Below are 17474 nucleotides of genomic sequence, written 5' to 3'. Positions count from 1 at the left end.
CGTCAAAATCCAAGATGGCCGCCACCATATATATGTCTGAACCTTGTGAGCGAAAAATATCTTGAAAAATAACCGAAGTACCAACTTCTAATCTGGTGTGTGGGTGTATCTACGCATATGGAAGAACGCTATTGAAAATTGGGTCGCCATGTCAAAATCCAAGATGGCCGCCGCCATTTATGTCTGAACCTGTGTTCCTGGATGTCTTTTTGTTGAATGTGTTTTAATGAATGTTTCCCCCTGTACTGTCTTTCCCTCGCGGTCCCCCTGTACTGTCTTTCCCTCGCGGTCCCCCTGTGCTGTGTTCCTGGATGTCTTTTTGGTGAATGTGTTTTAATGAATGTTTCCCCCTGTACTGTCTTTCCCTTGCGGTCCCCCTGTACTGTCTTTCCCTCGCGGTCCCCCTGTGCTGTGTTCCTGGATGTCTTTTTGTTGAATGTGTTTTAATGAATGTTTCCCCCTGTACTGTCTTTCCCTCGCGGTCCCCCTGTGCTGTGTTCCTGGATGTCTTTTTGTTGAATGTGTTTTAATGAATGTTTCCCCCTGTACTGTCTTTCCCTCGCGGTCCCCCTGTACTGTGTTCCTGGATGTTTTTTTGTTGAATGTGTTTTAAGGAATGTTTCCCCCTGTACTGTCTTTCCCTCGCGGTCCCCCTGTGCTGTGTTCCTGGATGTCTTTTTGTTGAATGTGTTTTAATGAATGTTTCCCCCTGTACTGTCTTTCCCTCACGGTCCCCCTGTGCTGTGTTCCTGGATGTCTTTTAGTTGAATGTGTTTTAATGAATGTTTCCCCCTGTACTGTCTTTCCCTCGCGGTCCCCCTGTGCTGTGTTCCTGGATGTCTTTTAGTTGAATGTGTTTTAATGAATGTTTCCCCCTGTACTGTCTTTCCCTCACGGTCCCCCTGTGCTGTGTTCCTGGATGTCTGTTTGTTGAATGTGTTTTAATAAATGTTTCCCCCTGTACTGTCTTTCCCTCGCGATCCCCCTTTGCTGCGTTCCTGGATGTCTTTTTGTTGAATGTGTTTTAATGAATGTTTCCCCCTGTACTGTCTTTCCCTCACGGTCCCCCTGTACTGTGTTCCTGGATGTCTTTTTGTTGAATGTGTTTTAATGAATGTTTCCCCCTGTACTGTCTTTCCCTCGCGGTCCCCCTGTTGTACTGTGTTCCTGGATGTCTTTTTGTTGAATGTGTTTTAATGAATGTTTCCCCCTGTACTGTCTTTCCCTCGTGGTCCCCCTGTGCTGTGTTCCTGGATGTCTTTTTGTTGAATGTGTTTTAATGAATGTTTCCCCCTGTACTGTCTTTCCCTCGTGGTCCCCCTGTGCTGTGTTCCTGGATGTCTTTTTGTTGAATGTGTTTTAATGAATGTTTCCCCCTGTACTGTCTTTCCCTCGCGGTCCCCCTGTGCTGTGTTCCTGGATGTTTTTTTGTTGAATGTGTTTTAATGAATGTTTCCCCCTGTACTGTCTTTCCCTCGCGGTCCCCTTGTGCTGTGTTCCTGGATGTCTTTTTGTTGAATGTGTTTTAATGAATGTTTCCCCCTGTACTGTCTTTCCCTCGTGGTCCCCCTGTACTGTGTTCCTCGATGTCTTTTTGGGGAATGTGTTTTAATGAATGTTTCCCCCTGTACTGTCTTTCCCTCGTGGTCCCCCTGTGCTGTCTTTCCCTCGTGGTTGTCAGCTCTTTCACGAGCCTCGATTCAGTATTTAAAAAAAACAAACAAAAAAAAAACCTTGTGAGCGGAATATCTTGAAATACAAGCATTCTGAGTATTGCGCTGCAATACATGTCCCCTACCGGCAGTCTGTCGTCCGGAAAACTGTTGGGGAAATTACCAAGGGTTATTTATCCACAGGTTCTGAATCGTTCCCAATCGCTAATTACCTCAGGACAGGCTCACCTGTGATTCACACTCGGGACTTCGATTTATACACCTTGCAGACAGGTCAGCAGAAGCACGAGAAAATAAGTTGTTGATAAAGAACCTTTCGAGTCGCTAAATATCAGTAATTTATTATATTTTCCGGTTCACGATCAATTATCGATGTGTATATATATGTTGCTCGGCTTGGCTCCGCCCTTCCGGAAAGCGTGCGCTGTGTCGCGCTGTTGACGTTCGCGAGACGAGGCTGAGGGCGCGCGGTGCGGCTTGAGGAGAACTCTAGAATAAACAAGAGATATCCATTTATTTTCGTTTAATTAACGATATCTGCCAAACCACGTGCCCTATCGCAAATTCCAAAAGGACATTTTAGTAGATTGACATGCTGAACAGATCTGTGAAGTTTCCCCTCGATTGGATCAAAAATGAGGGAGCGGCTCGGTTTTAAAGGTTCATGCTTAAAAACGTCATAACTCTGAAACCATGTGACGCATGACGTCATGCTGACTTTTTTGTTTGTCATGGGTATGCGATTCTGCCTGCAAAGTTTGGCCTTAATCTGTTCAGCCGTTGCAGAGAAAAAGGGGTTTTCGTGTTTTCACGAAAAACAATATGGCGGCCGAGCCACGTGACCCGTGACGTCATAATTACCATTAAAATATTCTGCAGACCGAGTCCCTCCTATGGTGAAAATTTGATCTCAATCGGTCCTATTATTCCAGAGAAAATCTTTTTTAAAGGAAATTAAAACTTAAAATGGCACTGAGTTAAGGATCATCAGAATTCCCAAAGTTCAAAGTGCCATAACTTTGTTAAAAATGATCGAAACGTCGTGAAGTTCGAACTTGATCTGTAACTTATCATGAGGAAACCATGTGCCAAGTTTGAAATCATTAGCATGAAGAGTTTTGAAAAAGAAGTCCGGAAAACTGTTCTTTGCGTGACGGACTGACGGACGGAGGGACGGCGTGCAAACCTATAGTCCACTCCGGTGTACACCGGTAGGGGACTAATAAGCGAAGTACCAACTTCTAATCTGGTGTGTGGGTGTATCTAGGCATAAGGAAGAACGCTATTGAAAATTGGGTCGCCACGTCAAAATACAAGATGGCCGCCACCATATATATGTCTGAACCTTGTGAGCGAAATATCTTGAAAAATAAACGAACTACTAACTTCTAATCTGGTGTGTGGGTGTATCTACGCATAAGGAAGAACGCTATTGAAAATTGGGTCGCCATGTCAAAATCCAACATGGCCGCCTTGCGTCTTCCACTTTGTCAACTCACATCACTTCACCGACGGGGGACCTAGGCGTAACGCTTGTTATTATTATTACTACCTAAAATAATTGTTTCCCTAATAATATCATATATGACAACTGGATGTATTATTCTTTATGTTACAACTAAGTTATAGATAACCCATCCAACTTCCAGCAGTCAATAACCGTAATGCTCTTTTTGGATGCCATTAATACAGGCGCTGACCACGTCATTACAGATCACGATATTCCTCACCGACTGGGATCAAATCTTGAAAAGGATGTTGTTTCTCTTGAAGCCACGGAGCTTCAGTGTGGCACCTTCCAGAGTGATTCGCGGACACTTATTAAACGGGCAGTCCGATTCCAACCTTTGGCCACAGGCACGGTGACACGACCAGCACCTGAGGTAAGAGTGTTTAATTCACATTTTACACCTTCATGCTCTATACTCTCTACTTTATTTATCTACTAGTACGAATATAAAAGGCCATAAAAAATGAGGGGTTAGAGTTATTTTATTTGACGGTACAGCCTCGTGAGCGTGCCAAAGTCTGAAGCCTCGGCCTAGCGTTAGTTGTGCTTATATCTTCTTTATTTGACACACTACAGATGTAAATGAACACTAATTGTTAAACTCTGTGTGTTGCACAAAGCTTACAGTGGATTTTACCTCCCCGTGCCTTGTATTTATTGGTATTTTTTTTTTTAAACACTTCTGTAGACCCACCCTTGAGGCTCGGTTTGCAAGTCACTGTCTACAATTCCAATAGAAGAAACATAATTACTCTTTTATAGAGAATGTTTTTCGAATTTTTTTAATCCTCAAAAATAGACCGTAGTGAACACACATTTCTGTTAAAAGATTGACCGTTAAAACCATACTCAAATCGTCTTTATGAAGGAGACAGACAAATACACACTGTTTTTTTAGATAAGGGTATCTTATCTATCTACTACTGAGATTGTATTATAATGTATCGCCGGCTTCGCTGGTCCATTTTTGTCATACTCCCAGCAATCTTTTCAATTTGTGTAGTGATTCATTTTTGTGGTTTTTCCATCAACCCATGATTTTTTTCCAATCACCAATATTAGCCATTTGCTTGGCAATGTGATTCATTATATTGTTTAATGACCAGACACGATGGCATAATGGTTAGATCATCCGTTTTGAGTCTGGGTGTGTCCGATTCGATTATAACTTTAAAAATAGGGGCTATACACCTGGGCGCTCACCTGTAGAATAAAGCAGTATACTTAGACTGTAGGGCAAGCCCATTTAAGATGTTATTTCATAGTCCCCTCATTGGCAGAGGCCAAAAACCTCTGTCAAATGTATGAAAAAATATAATAATCGCAAAATCGTTTTGTTCTCTCAATAAACATCCCTTCCCTTCTTGAAAATCAATAAAATAAAAGCTTTATTTGGTCTCGGAATATCTGTTAAAATCGGCTATAAATAACCCTGCATCGACGAAATGAACCAATCACAAAGCAGTTATAGCATCCTCGTTCGCGACTGAAGAATACTTGACAACAACAGGGCGGACGACGCCACTTCCGCGAAAGCCGTGGTAGCTGATAAAAACAGATGTTTCATTCATTTTTCTTCAGTAAATGAAGTCGTTCTGAAACCATTTACCGATACAACTTGGTCCAGAGCATTGGAATGTGCTCAGGTTTGGAAGAGTTCTGACGGAGAAAAGGCCAAAATCGCCACCAATTTCATAAGTTCCATCGGCAGTAGCTCGGACTGTGTGCAATTAGATCTAACCAGTACGACAGCTACGACTACGAGTACGAGTGATCCGAAGCTTCATAATGCTCGATTCCATCGGCGATGCCGGTGTTCCCTGTGATCAAACAATCGAACAAACTGTGAACAAGGACTCAAAAACGCACGGTGGCATTAGAGGGTTCACGGTGAACAAAGGAGCTGTCAATAGATGGACAACTGGCCACCATGAACGTACCGCCATAACAAGACAATGTGAGGAAATGGCCGGCAAAAGTCAACGAGCAGTTATGAGAAAGGATCTGACAGTGAGTCGCATGACGCGAGATGAGGAAGATGTGAACCGCATCATCGAGACAACTTCAAATCTAACTAACCCATTTGAAGAGTCGGAAATGGCATCAAGTGAAGTAGTACATCTCACGTCCGGTGTTGTGTCATCATCTGAAGTGTCAAATGATCTCCTGACGACCGAAGAAAAGGGAGATGCTGCCTTTCTTCATTATTGCCAAGAAAGGCTCCAGAACGAGGAGAAATCTATCCAAGACACTCTCCCAAAAGCAAAGCTCAAAACGTTCACTGAGATGTCAAAGACAGTGGTCTCAAGTGTGAGAGGGAAAGAGGTTGCCTTGAAGAGTGACAGGGACCTTTTTGCCAGACTTGTGATCATTGGCAAGGTGAGGTGTGTGAACCTCCAGAACATGATGACCTACTCACTTGGGCCTTTGCCTCTTCCAATAGCAAAAAGTGATGGTTGCTTGGTCAAAACCAACAAGGCAAAGCTCCTTCATATGTTAGAAGAGGTAAAAGTGCCAGAAACTGGTGAGATACCACTGGGGCCTCAAAAATGTGGTGTTTGGATTGTGGATGGCATGGCGCTTCTTCAACAACTAAACCAGAAGAATATGCCACAGACCTTTGGGCAGCTTGCTGTTAAAATACTGAAGCACCTGGTCAACATCAGCTTCTTGAACAAATCTCAGTGTATGCACTTTGTAACTGACACCTACCCTGAAGTCAGCATTAAAAATGCAGAGCACAAAAGAAGAGCTCTGCCAGTGGATCACAAAAAATAAAGATCGCAAAACCAGAACAAAAAATTCCTAGGCAATGGAAAAAATTCCTCGCAAACGGCCACAACAAGCATCAGCTGGTGAAATTCCTTGTGGCAGAATGGAAGAGATGCAAGGCAGACCAGCTCAAAGGAATTCACTTGGTTGTAGCCCATGAAGACAAATGTCATTCAATTTGTACAGACACAGACGGAACTGTCAAGTTTGAAGCAATAGAAGAATTATCCTGTGATCACGAGGAAGCAGATACTCGCATGCTATTACACGCCAAGTACATAGCTGCTACAAGTAACAGCCCACCAGTTATCATCAGGAGCCCAGATACAGATGTATTTGTGATCGCCTTGGGACTTACTAATCAAATCAGTTCACCGCTGTACTTTTATACTGGTAGAGAGGACAAAGTGCGCACAATTGATGTCAGTGCTGTTCAGCAGGAGTTAGGAGATGAACTGACGGAAGCTCTCATCGGATTCCACTGTTTCACCGGTTGTGATTCGGTCAGTTCCTTTTATGGAAAGGGGAAACAAAGAGCATTTAAACTACTGCAGAAGAATCCCACCCTTATAGAGTCATTCAAGGAACTTGGTACATCTTATGACATATCTGAAGAGATGGTCAGTCGTCTGGAAGAGTTTGTATGCCTACTGTATGGGCAGAAGGAAATTACTTCAGTAAATGAAGTGAGATATCTCATGTTGAAGACAGCAACCAGAACTGAAAGTGTCATGCCCCCAAACCAGGACTCCCTCAAAAAGCACATCCAGAGAGCTAACTATCAAGCCAGCATCTACAAGAAAAGCCTGGTGCAACACCAGGATCTGCCATCTCCTCCAGGCAATGGTTGGAAGATGGATGGCAATGAGCTCACAATTGACTGGATGGACCTAGCTCCAGCTCCTGAAAGTGTTCTAGAACTTGCATTCTGCAGATGTAGGGGATCAAAGTGTAAACCTCCAAATGCTGATGAGTCATGCTGTATCTCTCTTGGACTGAGATGTACAGATCTGTGCCAGTGCAAGAAATGTGAGAACATTCAGCTCCCAACAGACATTGAAGAGACAGAAGACCCTGACAATGGTGAAGGTGATGATGAGGAATATGGAGAGGACCTGTAAGTTCGCAAGTAAGGTGCTCAAGTATAAAAGAATATAATACAAACATAAAGTGTATGCTACTCTATATATGACAAGGCAATTTCACCTAGTATATTTTACTAAATAAATTGGTAATAACATGATCAGACAAGTTATGTCGCTTTTTTGTGCAGATTTTTGATTGGGTTTAATGATCTGAATGCGTTTTCATGAACTGTCCATTACAAAATTATAATAATCTTTGGTTAGGTTAATCCATCCAGGACGAACCCCATGTATTAGTGGTTTGGTGAAATAACTGTTACAGTCATAAACATCATACATACATGAGCAGAAAGAGCAAAAAAAAATACAAACTTTGAGCCCATTTTTGTCACAGTGCGAGATATAGTTCATTCACAGCTATATTTCTTAATGTGAATAGCACTAAATCATCAAATTGGCAACAATGGAACATTCAAAATCACTATTTTTCTATTCAAATTGGCAATTTTATAATTAAATTTATGTTTATATTTTCATTTCTAATAACCTACATCCCTTTGTAAATACTTTAATAGTGCAAGAAAAAATATATATTGCCAATTTGACTAATTAATAGATTATATAATTAATGTGCACTAAAAAAATAGGGAACAATGCATTTTCTTCCTTGCTAACTATTGACAATTCAATTTATAAAGTTTATTTCCAATGCCAATGAGGAGACTACGAAAATATTTATCCAAGACATTAATAAGCCATCGCCCCACTGTCTAACTACACTGACTAAAGGTATTTTAAACAGTATCGCAGTATTTTAAACCATTTCCAAATGGTTGCTCGGAGACAGTGCAGCATGGAGAATCATGCTAACATAATCATAAGACTTCAGACAACCAAAAACACCCATCTATTTTGGGGCAATCACTGACCCCAACCTTCCTCACCCCTCCTCCCCCCCCCCCCCCCCCCCCCCGCTCCTCTCGCCGTAGACACCCTTGGACCCAGATTTTTCTAATACTGTTAACACACTTTGATACATCACGTGTGATGAAGGTTGTGATCAAGTTTCATTGAAATTGGGTGTGTAGTTTTGGAGAGGACAGCAAATACCTACTTTGGGGGTCACACCTGGGCCCACTTTGACCCCCGGTGGACCTCCTTACACTCCGATTTGATTTCTCTATGCCATGAATAAACTTGAGTTGCAACATACCATTACGTTTATGGGGGTACGTGAAAGAATCCCATAGGAAAGGTAGGACTGTATAATTATAGCGTGGACTTTGGACGCATAGCAGAAATCTCGATGTACTTAAGTAGGGAAGCTGTAGCTTAATATTGTTTAGATGTCTTCACACGAGGAGTGAAGCAGTGAGAATTAGTATAGGGATTAAGGTTAGTTTTCCCCATTGTGTGATTTCCCCCTGTGATCAATCCCTAACATTTTGTAGCAGCGCCGCCCTTAAATTACAACCAGTTACGGCTCTTAAATTACAACCTGAACACTCGCGGCAAGTAAGCCCGCCCACATGAACACTTACGGCAAAAGGCCACGCCCCTGGAGTGACGAGGGCAGGGGGTGACGTCAGCGAGAAGCTTCGAGACCTGAGAGAGCAGAGCTGGATGAGCAGGACACTGGCGATTCTTTTGAGGGAGATTGATTGTGTGCTCTTTTGAGGAGAACTGTTCTCTTATGGTGATCGCGGAGCGTTGACTGTTGGCTCATAAGGGGGCTGGAGGCCATGCTGCCCTCCATAATAGATGGTGGAGAATGCCAAGGAGGCCGTCCTGTCTGCTAGCCTCACGCCGGTGGTGACTTCAAACTCAGCGCTGCCGCCATTTTGAGCGCTTCCCGCACGGGTGGCTCAAGGCTCCAATAGCCATTGGCATGGAAAAGGGCCCATTTGAGGCCAACTATAAGTACCGGACAGCCAAAAGGGATTTTATTTTATCATTCCCCTTGTCTGTTTTTGAGTCTGTGTGTGGAGGTACCTCAGTTAGGAATTAGTTTACCTCAGAATTCATTTTATTCTTCGGGGTTATTTTCATTAAATTAATATTTGTTGAATTTACTGTCGTGTTTGTGTGTTTTCTGGTTTTGGAATAAACCCGTGTGTTCCGTTCAGGTAAACGCCTCGCATCCTTCCATCTCGCACGCGCAATAACCACCATTTTTGGCTGTTGCCTCGGGAGTAAGACTGATTAGGCTATCCGTCATCCAGCAGTCTTAATCGCTGGTGATAGAACAATACCAAATATAATTTGTGCCAAGTTTGGTCACAATCCGATCAGCAGTTTCAGAGAAGAAGTTGTAAGTGCTTACAGACGGACGGACGGATGAGCGCCATCCCATAAGCTTCCCGGAACTACGTTCCAGGTGAGCTAAAATGGGACATGCTGCTTTCGTGGTGAGAGGAAAGCAACGTTACAATGATGGCATCCATAGTGCCGATGCAAATTTCATCACTTCCCCCAAGCTCAGCACTGCTGAGTCAGCAGATGTTATTCTGTAATCAAGTCCGGTGTTGTCTCCTGTATTTGTCTGTATCTGTGCGTTTGATCAATATTGCAGCCTCTCCACAAGCCTTAGACCACATAGAAATGTGTATTTTTTTAAACCGAAAACTCACATTGACAGTCTTGTGCTGATAAATCGATCATAAAGAGGACGGCACAGGGGCAAATAATTTATATCATTGTCCTATTTTGAAAGTGAAAAGTTGAAATGAAGGATGAAGTTTTGTGATCATTTTCCCTCATTAAGTGGTTTCTCATTGTTTGTGGCAATTCAAAGCTACATTTTTAGTACTTTTTAAGTTGAAAATTTTAAATCTCCTCAACCGTTTCATTAAATAGAGGTTACGTTTTGGAGAAGCTGTCCACGCTATCAAAGTTAAGTAATTTTTCCCGTTTGTATTTTTGTCAAAACTGTATTTTATTTGACGGTGTGTGTACCTACTTTGGAACCGGTTTGTACCCCGGTTTAGAATAGGTACACCATATCCCTGTGTGTCGTAAGAGGCAACTAAAAGGGTTGGCATCAGGGAGGGCATCCAGCCATAAAAACATTGCCTCAAAAAGGGAACCATGACAATTACAACTACATATGGGCAGGGTACAGCCCAAAGTACCCCGTGGGAGACCGCACTCCCTCTCGTCAAAAGTCAAGGTGGGGAACCCGATGGAAGCAAGGTTGGAAATCACCCCATTTATGACGACGTCTGATGCCCGACGTGGAGATCGGTTTCTGAGGTTTGGGACATGGAATGTAGGGTCAATGACAGGGAGATCAGGAGAAGTGGTGGAAGTATTGGTCAGAAGAAGAGTGGACATATGTTGTGTGCAGGCGACGAGATGGAAGGGAAGTGGTGTGAAAATGGTGAAGGGTAGACGGGGACAGAAATACAAGTTTGTGTGGCAAGGGTGCCCAGAAGGCATGCATGGTGTTGGTGTCCTGTTTTCTGAGGAGTTTGTAGACAGTGTGGTGAGTGTGGTGTGACGAGCGTGAGTGAAAGGTTGATGATGGTTAAAATGACGATTGGAAAGCTCTTGGTGAATGTCATCTCGGGATATGCTCCGCAGGTCGGTCGGAGCGATGAAGAGAAGGACAAGTTCTGGTGTGCAAGAGAGAAGCTGATGGAAAACGCGAAAGATGAGGAAGTTGTTGTGGTAGGAGGAGACCTAAATGGACATGTGCGATGGAGTATGGACGGTTTTGAGGGAGTTCATGGGGGTTACGGCTTTGGTGTGAGGGATGGAGACGGTGAAAGGACTTTGGAGTTTGCTGATGGAGCTGATTTGTTGATTTGTAAACCTCAGTTCCAGAAAGAGGATAATAAGCTTGTCACATACACGTCAGGTGGGTCGACGACAACCATTGACGACCTGATGGTGCGTAGGTGAGATAGGGGGCACCTCCGGGACACAAAGGTGATCCCGGGGCAGGAGGCTGTTTCACAGCACCACTTGGTGTCTGCGACATAAGGGTGAAAGGTGCGAGGAGAGCTTGGCGGGTGAAGTACCAGCCGAGAATGAAGGTGTGGAGGTTGAAAGAGGTGACAGTGAGGGAGGCATTAAAAGAGAGGCTGAGTATGGTAGAGGATGGTGTGGTTGAGCTTGAAAGTAGTTGGATGTCAATGAAACATAGTCTATTGGGAGCCGTTAGTGAGGTATGTGGATGGACAAACGGACCACCGAGGCACTTGGAAACATGGTGGTGGGATGATGAGGTTGGAAAGAGGATTGACGAGAAGAGGAAGAAGTTCAAGGAGTGGCAGAAGCCGAAGGGTACGGGGGCAGAAAAGGCAGAGCATGAAAGTTATAAGGCAGCCAAGAAGGCTGCAAAGAAAGAGGTAGCAAAGGCGCAGGAGGCATTCAGGAAAATGTTCGGAGAATGCTTGGATTGGGAAGAGGGTCAGAGAGCGGTATTCAGGAGAGGTGAAAGCAGATAGCGAAAGAGAGGTGTGATGTGATGGGGGTGAGTTGCTTGAAGGATGAAGTGGGACAAATCGTTGTGGATCAAGATGGAATTAAAGGAAGATGGAAGAGATATATGGAAATGCTGTTGAATGCAGAGAATGAATGGGATGGCGACATAGAGTGTAACCCAGTTTTAGGACCGGCAGAGAAGATAACTGAGAAGGAAGTTGAGGAAACGATAAAAGCAATGAAGAGTAGAAAAGCGGGAGGGCCGACGGGAGTTGTGGGAGGTATGTTGAAGGCAGCAGGAAGTTGGGGTGTGAAGAGAATGACAGAGATCTGCAATCTGGTGGTGAAAAAAGGCCGCATTCCAGTGGATTGGGAACTGAGTACCCTCGTCCCTCTATACAAGGGGAAAGGTGACCCTCTGGACTGTGGCTCGTATTGAGCGATAAAGTTATTGGAGCATGGAATGAAGGTATTGGAAAGGATGTTGGAGAGGAGGATAAGTAAGAAAGTGAAGATTGAGGAAATGCAGTTTGGATTTATGCCAGGAAGAGGAATGACAGATGCACTTTTTATTGTAAGGCAGTTGCAGGAGAAGTAGATGGAGAAGAGGAAGAAGTTGTTTCTTGGGTTTGTTGATCTGGAGAAAGCATTCGATAGGGTTCCACGCGAAGTAGTGACATGGCCATTGAGGAAGTTAGGAGTGGAGGAATGGTTGATCAGAGTAGTAATGGCAATGTACGAAAGAGCGTGCACAGCTGTAAGAACGAAGGACGGGAACAGTGGTGAGTTTGAGGTAAAGGTGGGAGTGCATCAGGGGTCGGTACTAAGTCCACTACTATTTGTAGCTGTGATGGAGGTGCTGGCTTGGAACGTAAAGGAGGGTTTGCCGTGGGAGTTGTTGTATCTGGTGTTGATTGCAGAAAGTATGGATGGACTGAAGGAGAAGATGAACAAGTGGAAGGGATGTATGGAAACAAAAGGTTTGAAGGTGAATATCGGAAAGACGAAGGTGGTGGCAAGTGGTAAAGCATGTGGTAAGGTGGAAAGAACTGGGAGGTGGCCGTGTGATGTGTGCAGGAACGGTGTCGGAGTGAACTCCATTCAATGTACAATGTGCACTGAGTTAACTCCATTCAATGTACAATGTGCGCTGAGTGGGTTCATCAAAAATGTAGTGGTTTGAGAGGGTCATTAACCAGTGTGGCAGCTACATTCAAGTGTAAGTTGTGCACAGAGGGAGCTGCAGATGGAGGAAATGTTGAGTTGGATCTTGGAGATGGCGTGAAGCTGGAAGGTGTGAAAACATTTTGCTACCTCAGAGACATGCTGAATGGAGTAGGTGTATCAGACTTGGCAACGGTTGCTCGAGTTAGATGTGCATGGAAGAAGTTTTGGGAACTGGTTGGCGTGCTGACGAGGAGGGGAGTGTCGTTGAAGCTGAAGGGAAAGGTGTATCCTGCATGTGTGAGAAGTGTTATGATTTATGGGAGCGAGACATGGGTCATGAACAAAGAGCAGCAACGAAGGCTGAAAGCGTGGAAATGCGATTGGTTCGGTGGATGTGTGGAGTATCGTTGAGAGAGAGGAAGACAAATGATGAATTGCGAAAGATGATGGGAATATAGCCTGTGATGGATGCTGTGAAGATAAACAGGTTGAGATGGTTTGGTCATGTGTTGAGGAAGGATGAACGTGACTGGTTGAGAAGAGTGATGGAAATGAATGTAGAAGGAAGTAGAGGACGGGGAAGACCGAGTGAGACTTGGCTGAAGATGGTGGAAGAAGAAATGTGGGCAAGGGGGTTAACAAGGGGAGATGCAGAAAATAGGGCAAAATGGAGAAGAGTTTCATGGGGACCGCAAGGCTAACCCCTGCTCTAGCAGGGAAAATGGCCTTAAAATACCTGTTGTTTGTTTGTTGTACCTACTTTGGAAGATTCTCAGTGTAAATCATTCATACCTGTATAAAATCATCGGTTATTTTGTGCCGCGATTTTTGTGGCCTGGTACTTTAAGTTTCCTACCTTGATGCTCTGTTTTCTCTCAGCGGTCGATTGTTGTTCATTTACTTTCGTTCTCTCAGTTTTTCCCAGTCTTTACACCCCATACTTCCTTGTTTAAAATCTTAACTCAAAAAAAAAAATCCTTCTTTGCTCTTGTTCGTTCGTTCGTTCATTCTTCGACCACGTGTTTCACCCCCCATTTCCACAGATAGTTTTGACGGTTTAGTTTTAAAATGTTTAAACTTTCCCCTGAAGTGCTGTATTCTGTCGTATATTATAACAAATTTTTCTTCTTCTTCTTCTTTAAAAGGTTGCTTTCAACTTGCTCACCAAATCTCTTCATTTCAAATAAAAATTCCATCTCTTACAATTCTTCCTTCCTACATTCCCTAAACTCACCTGAATTCCACCCCTCCTCCAACGTTTGCAAACGGATCTCTGACTCCAAAATCACAAGAAACTCATTTTGCAATAAATGTTCGCTTCCCATTAATCGTACAACACTTTCTAAAATCCAAAACTCACCCCTCCCCTCCTAATCTTCCCCATCACCCATCCCTTTCGAATCTCCCCCCCCCCCCTTGCCCCTTTGCTCCTAAACTCCCCCCTCACCCCTCCCCTCATAAACTCCCCCTTCACCCCCCCCCCCTCCTAATCTCCCCCATCAACCTTCCCTTTCAAATCTCCCCCCATGCCCCTTCCCTCCTAAACTCCCCCCTTGCCCCTCCACTCCCAAACTCCCCCCTTGCACCTCCCCTCCTGATCTCCCCCATCACCAATCCCTTTCAAATCTACCCCCATGCCCCTTCCCTCCTAAACTCCCCCCTCACCTCTCCCCTCCTAAACTCCCCCCTTACCCCTCCCCTCGAAAACTTCCCCCTCACTCCTCCCCTTCAAATCTCCCCACCCTCCTTTTTTTCTCCAATTCTCCCCTCTCACCCCTCCTCCTCAAAGCGTCCTCCCCACTTCCTCTCCCTTACAACTCTCACCTCCATCTCCCCCAACCTTCTTCCTTGCTCTGCCCCCCACCCACCTCAAACAACACCTCACTGTGCCTCACCCAATCACCATCAAACCTTTTGTCCACCTCATCCTTCCCTTTCTCCTAGCTATTCTGAAATCTCTGACACACTATCAACAGCTCTCCCTACCTTTTCCTCCTCTTCCAAATCTTACCCTACCCCTCCCCCCCCCCTGTTCTGTATCCAATGCTCCCCCTTCCTCTTCATTAACGGGTTGGACCTCAAACATCCGGGGCCTTCGCTCAAACTTGACTGATCTCTCCATGCAGGTTGCTTCTGACAAACCAGATGTGATCTGCTTAACAGAAGCTTTCCTCCTTCATGATGTCTCTGATTCCTTAATATCTCTCCCGGGTTACTCCCTCCTCCGGTATGATAGACCTGAGCCTCGTCCTAGAGGTGGGGTTGCTATATTTATCAAAAACTCTCTTCCTCACTCTCCCTGCACTGCCCTCTCTCCACCTCACCTCCCCATGAGTGGAGTACCTCTGGCTATGGCTTCCCCTTCGCTCCCACCTTTTGTTCATATGTGTGTTGTACTGTCCACCAAACAGTGATGACTCCATCTACATCTCGCTGTCTGATAATAGGGACCAACTTCTATCTACTCATCCCAACTCTCTCTTCCTCATATGTGGTGATTTCAATTGTCATCATGCCAATTGGCTGGGTGTGGGTACGTCTCTCACCAGCCACGGCTCCTCAGCAAAGGACTTCTGTGACTCATTGGGACTTTTTTTTTTTTTTTTTTTTTTTTAATGAAACGAGGCTCGTGAAAGAGCTAACATTTATTTCACAAACAAATCAACCAGACAAACAAAATGTATAAAAAGAGGGAGCGGAAGACATGATGGGGAGAGAAGGGGAAGCACACAAACACAACATTTGAGAGCAGGGAAAAGTGTGGGAGGGAGAGGGCTTGGGGGGAGGAGGCGTGGGAAGGGGGGGGGGGGGGGGGGGAGAGGTATAAAACACAAGGGGACCGAAATTAGCGGGGGTAGAAAAGATCAAGGTTTTGGATGGGGGAGGATAAGAGATGGTGGTGAACAGCTGTTTTAAAGACCTGGAGGGTGGAGTGGGATTGAAGAGAGTGAGGGAGTTTGTTCCAGAAGCGGGAGAAAAGAGGAATGAAGGAGTGAAGGTGAGCAGAAAGTCTTGATTTTGGCAGTTTAACCATAAGAGGGTTGCAGGCAGATCTTGTGCGACCTGTAGGAATATTTGGGGGACAGAGCCCAGAGAGGGCTGGGGGGGCAAGGCCAGAGAGGAGTCGGTAGAAGACGGAAAGACCACCAACCTGCCTGCGGTGAGTGAGTGAAAGGCCCTTGGAGTTAGCTTCATCGCGAGAGATTCCAATGATTCTGAACGCTTTGGTTTCAACAGCGTGAAGACGGGCTAGGTGTGAGGCAGGAGCACCAGACCAGAGGGGAGAGCAGTATTCCATAGAGCTGCGGATGAAAGCCTTGTATGTGGTGAGGAGAGCTCAGGTGTGCCAAGGAAGGACTTCGCACGACGGAGGATGCCCAGTCGGCGACTGGCTTTGGAGGCCAGATTTGAAATGTGGTTTTCCCAGGAAAGATCATGGCAAATAGTGAGACCCAAAAGCTTGAGTGACAGAACTTCTTGGAGAGGATTATTCAGAAAGTGGATGGGAGGGTTTTCCAGTCGGTCTTTTCGGAGAGACATCGTAAGAGTGTGAGATTTTTCAGGATTGAAAGACATGTTCCATTTGTTTGCCCAGTCTGTGATTTTGTCCAGGTCTGCAGAGAGTGAGGAGGCTGCAGACTGCCGATCTGAGGGATGAGGAATGGAGCGACAGAGAGTAGAGTCGTCAGCAAAGAGATAGAGAGGATTTTCAAGAGAGTCAGAGAGATCATTGATGAAGACCAGAAAAAGCACAGGGCCCAGAACACTACCTTGGGGAACTCCAGCCTGAACAGGAAGAGGAGATGAGAGAAACCCATTTAGGGCCACACGTTGACTACGACCAGAGAGGAAGTCCGCCAGCCATGCGTGGAGATTTCCATGGATACCAAAGGAGGAGAGTTTGGTGAGCAGAGCAAGCAGGGTGCCAGACCGTATCGAAGGCACGTGAAATGTCAAGGGAGACAGCTCTAATTTCCTGTTTGGCGTTGAGGACCTCTATCCATTGTTGAGAAAGCAGAAGCAGCATGTCCAGAGTCGAGTGACCAGGTCTGAAACCAAATTGATGATCAGAGATCAAGCCATTGGAGAAGAGGAAAGATTTCATATCTGAAGCCATGATGGATTCCATGACTTTGCTGATAATTGGGAGAAGGCTGATTGGTCTGTAGTTGCTGGGATCTGTTTTTGCACCTTTTTTGTGCAAAGCGGTGATGTTAGCTGATTTCCAAGCAGAGACTGACACAATCTGTCAATTTCCGGACGCGGATCTCAGTCAACGGAGCATCTTCTCTTATAGACTTGGTAATGACTAACTTCCCTGCAAATGTCTGCTGCTCTTCTTCTGCTCCAATTGGCCCATCTGATCATATGCCTGTTAAAGTGGACATCTCTCTGGCCATTCTCAGAGAGCTTCCTCAGCGTCGACGAGTCTGGCATTTCACTCAGGCCATTTGGCACGGTCTTCAAGCAGCCATCAATCATCTGGACTGGTCTCCCACCTCTACCGCCTCTGACATCAACTCATCCTGGGAATTCTTCCAAAGTAAATTGCTCTCTCATGCACAGATTTATCCCATCTCGTTTTCAGTTGTCATACCCTTCCTCCCATCCATGGTACATGGAATCTTGTGGTGAGGCAGTTGCCCTGAAACAACTTGCCTTCGCCTCCTGGAAGGCAAATCCAAAGAAAGGAAATGTCATTTCCTTTCACAAAGCCTGAAACAAGTGTGTGTCCACCCTAAGGAGAGCCAGGAAACAATATCTCTCCACTCCCATGACTGAACTCTCAAACCATCTCCCTCTTCGAAATCCTGGTGGCGTCTGGTCAAATGTGTTTCT

At 45.0% G+C, this 17474-nt stretch overlaps 1 protein-coding gene across 6 annotated transcripts in view; it reads left to right on the top strand.

The window, feature by feature from the left end:
* The window catches only part of KIAA0753 (KIAA0753 ortholog), an 81909-nt gene that overhangs the window by 37332 nt on the left and 27103 nt on the right, over positions 1 to 17474 (top strand). For 4 of the 6 annotated variants that reach the window (XM_068120991.2, XM_068120993.2, XM_068120989.2 and 1 more), the window contains one exon: positions 3366 to 3556. In XM_068120991.2, the coding sequence (XP_067977092.2) occupies positions 3366 to 3556 (191 nt within the window). The remainder of the gene's footprint in view (positions 1 to 3365; positions 3557 to 17474) is intronic. The other 2 variants (XM_078780453.1, XM_068120990.2) reach the window with 1 other exon arrangement.

The sequence above is a fragment of the Myxine glutinosa genome, chromosome 6 (genome assembly GCF_964187855.1).
Source record: "Myxine glutinosa chromosome 6, kmMyxGlut1.1, whole genome shotgun sequence".
Classification (NCBI taxonomy): Eukaryota; Metazoa; Chordata; class Myxini; order Myxiniformes; family Myxinidae; genus Myxine; species Myxine glutinosa.
The sequence above is the reverse complement of the archived record's forward strand: the minus strand, read 5'-3'. Positions and strand labels throughout refer to the sequence as shown.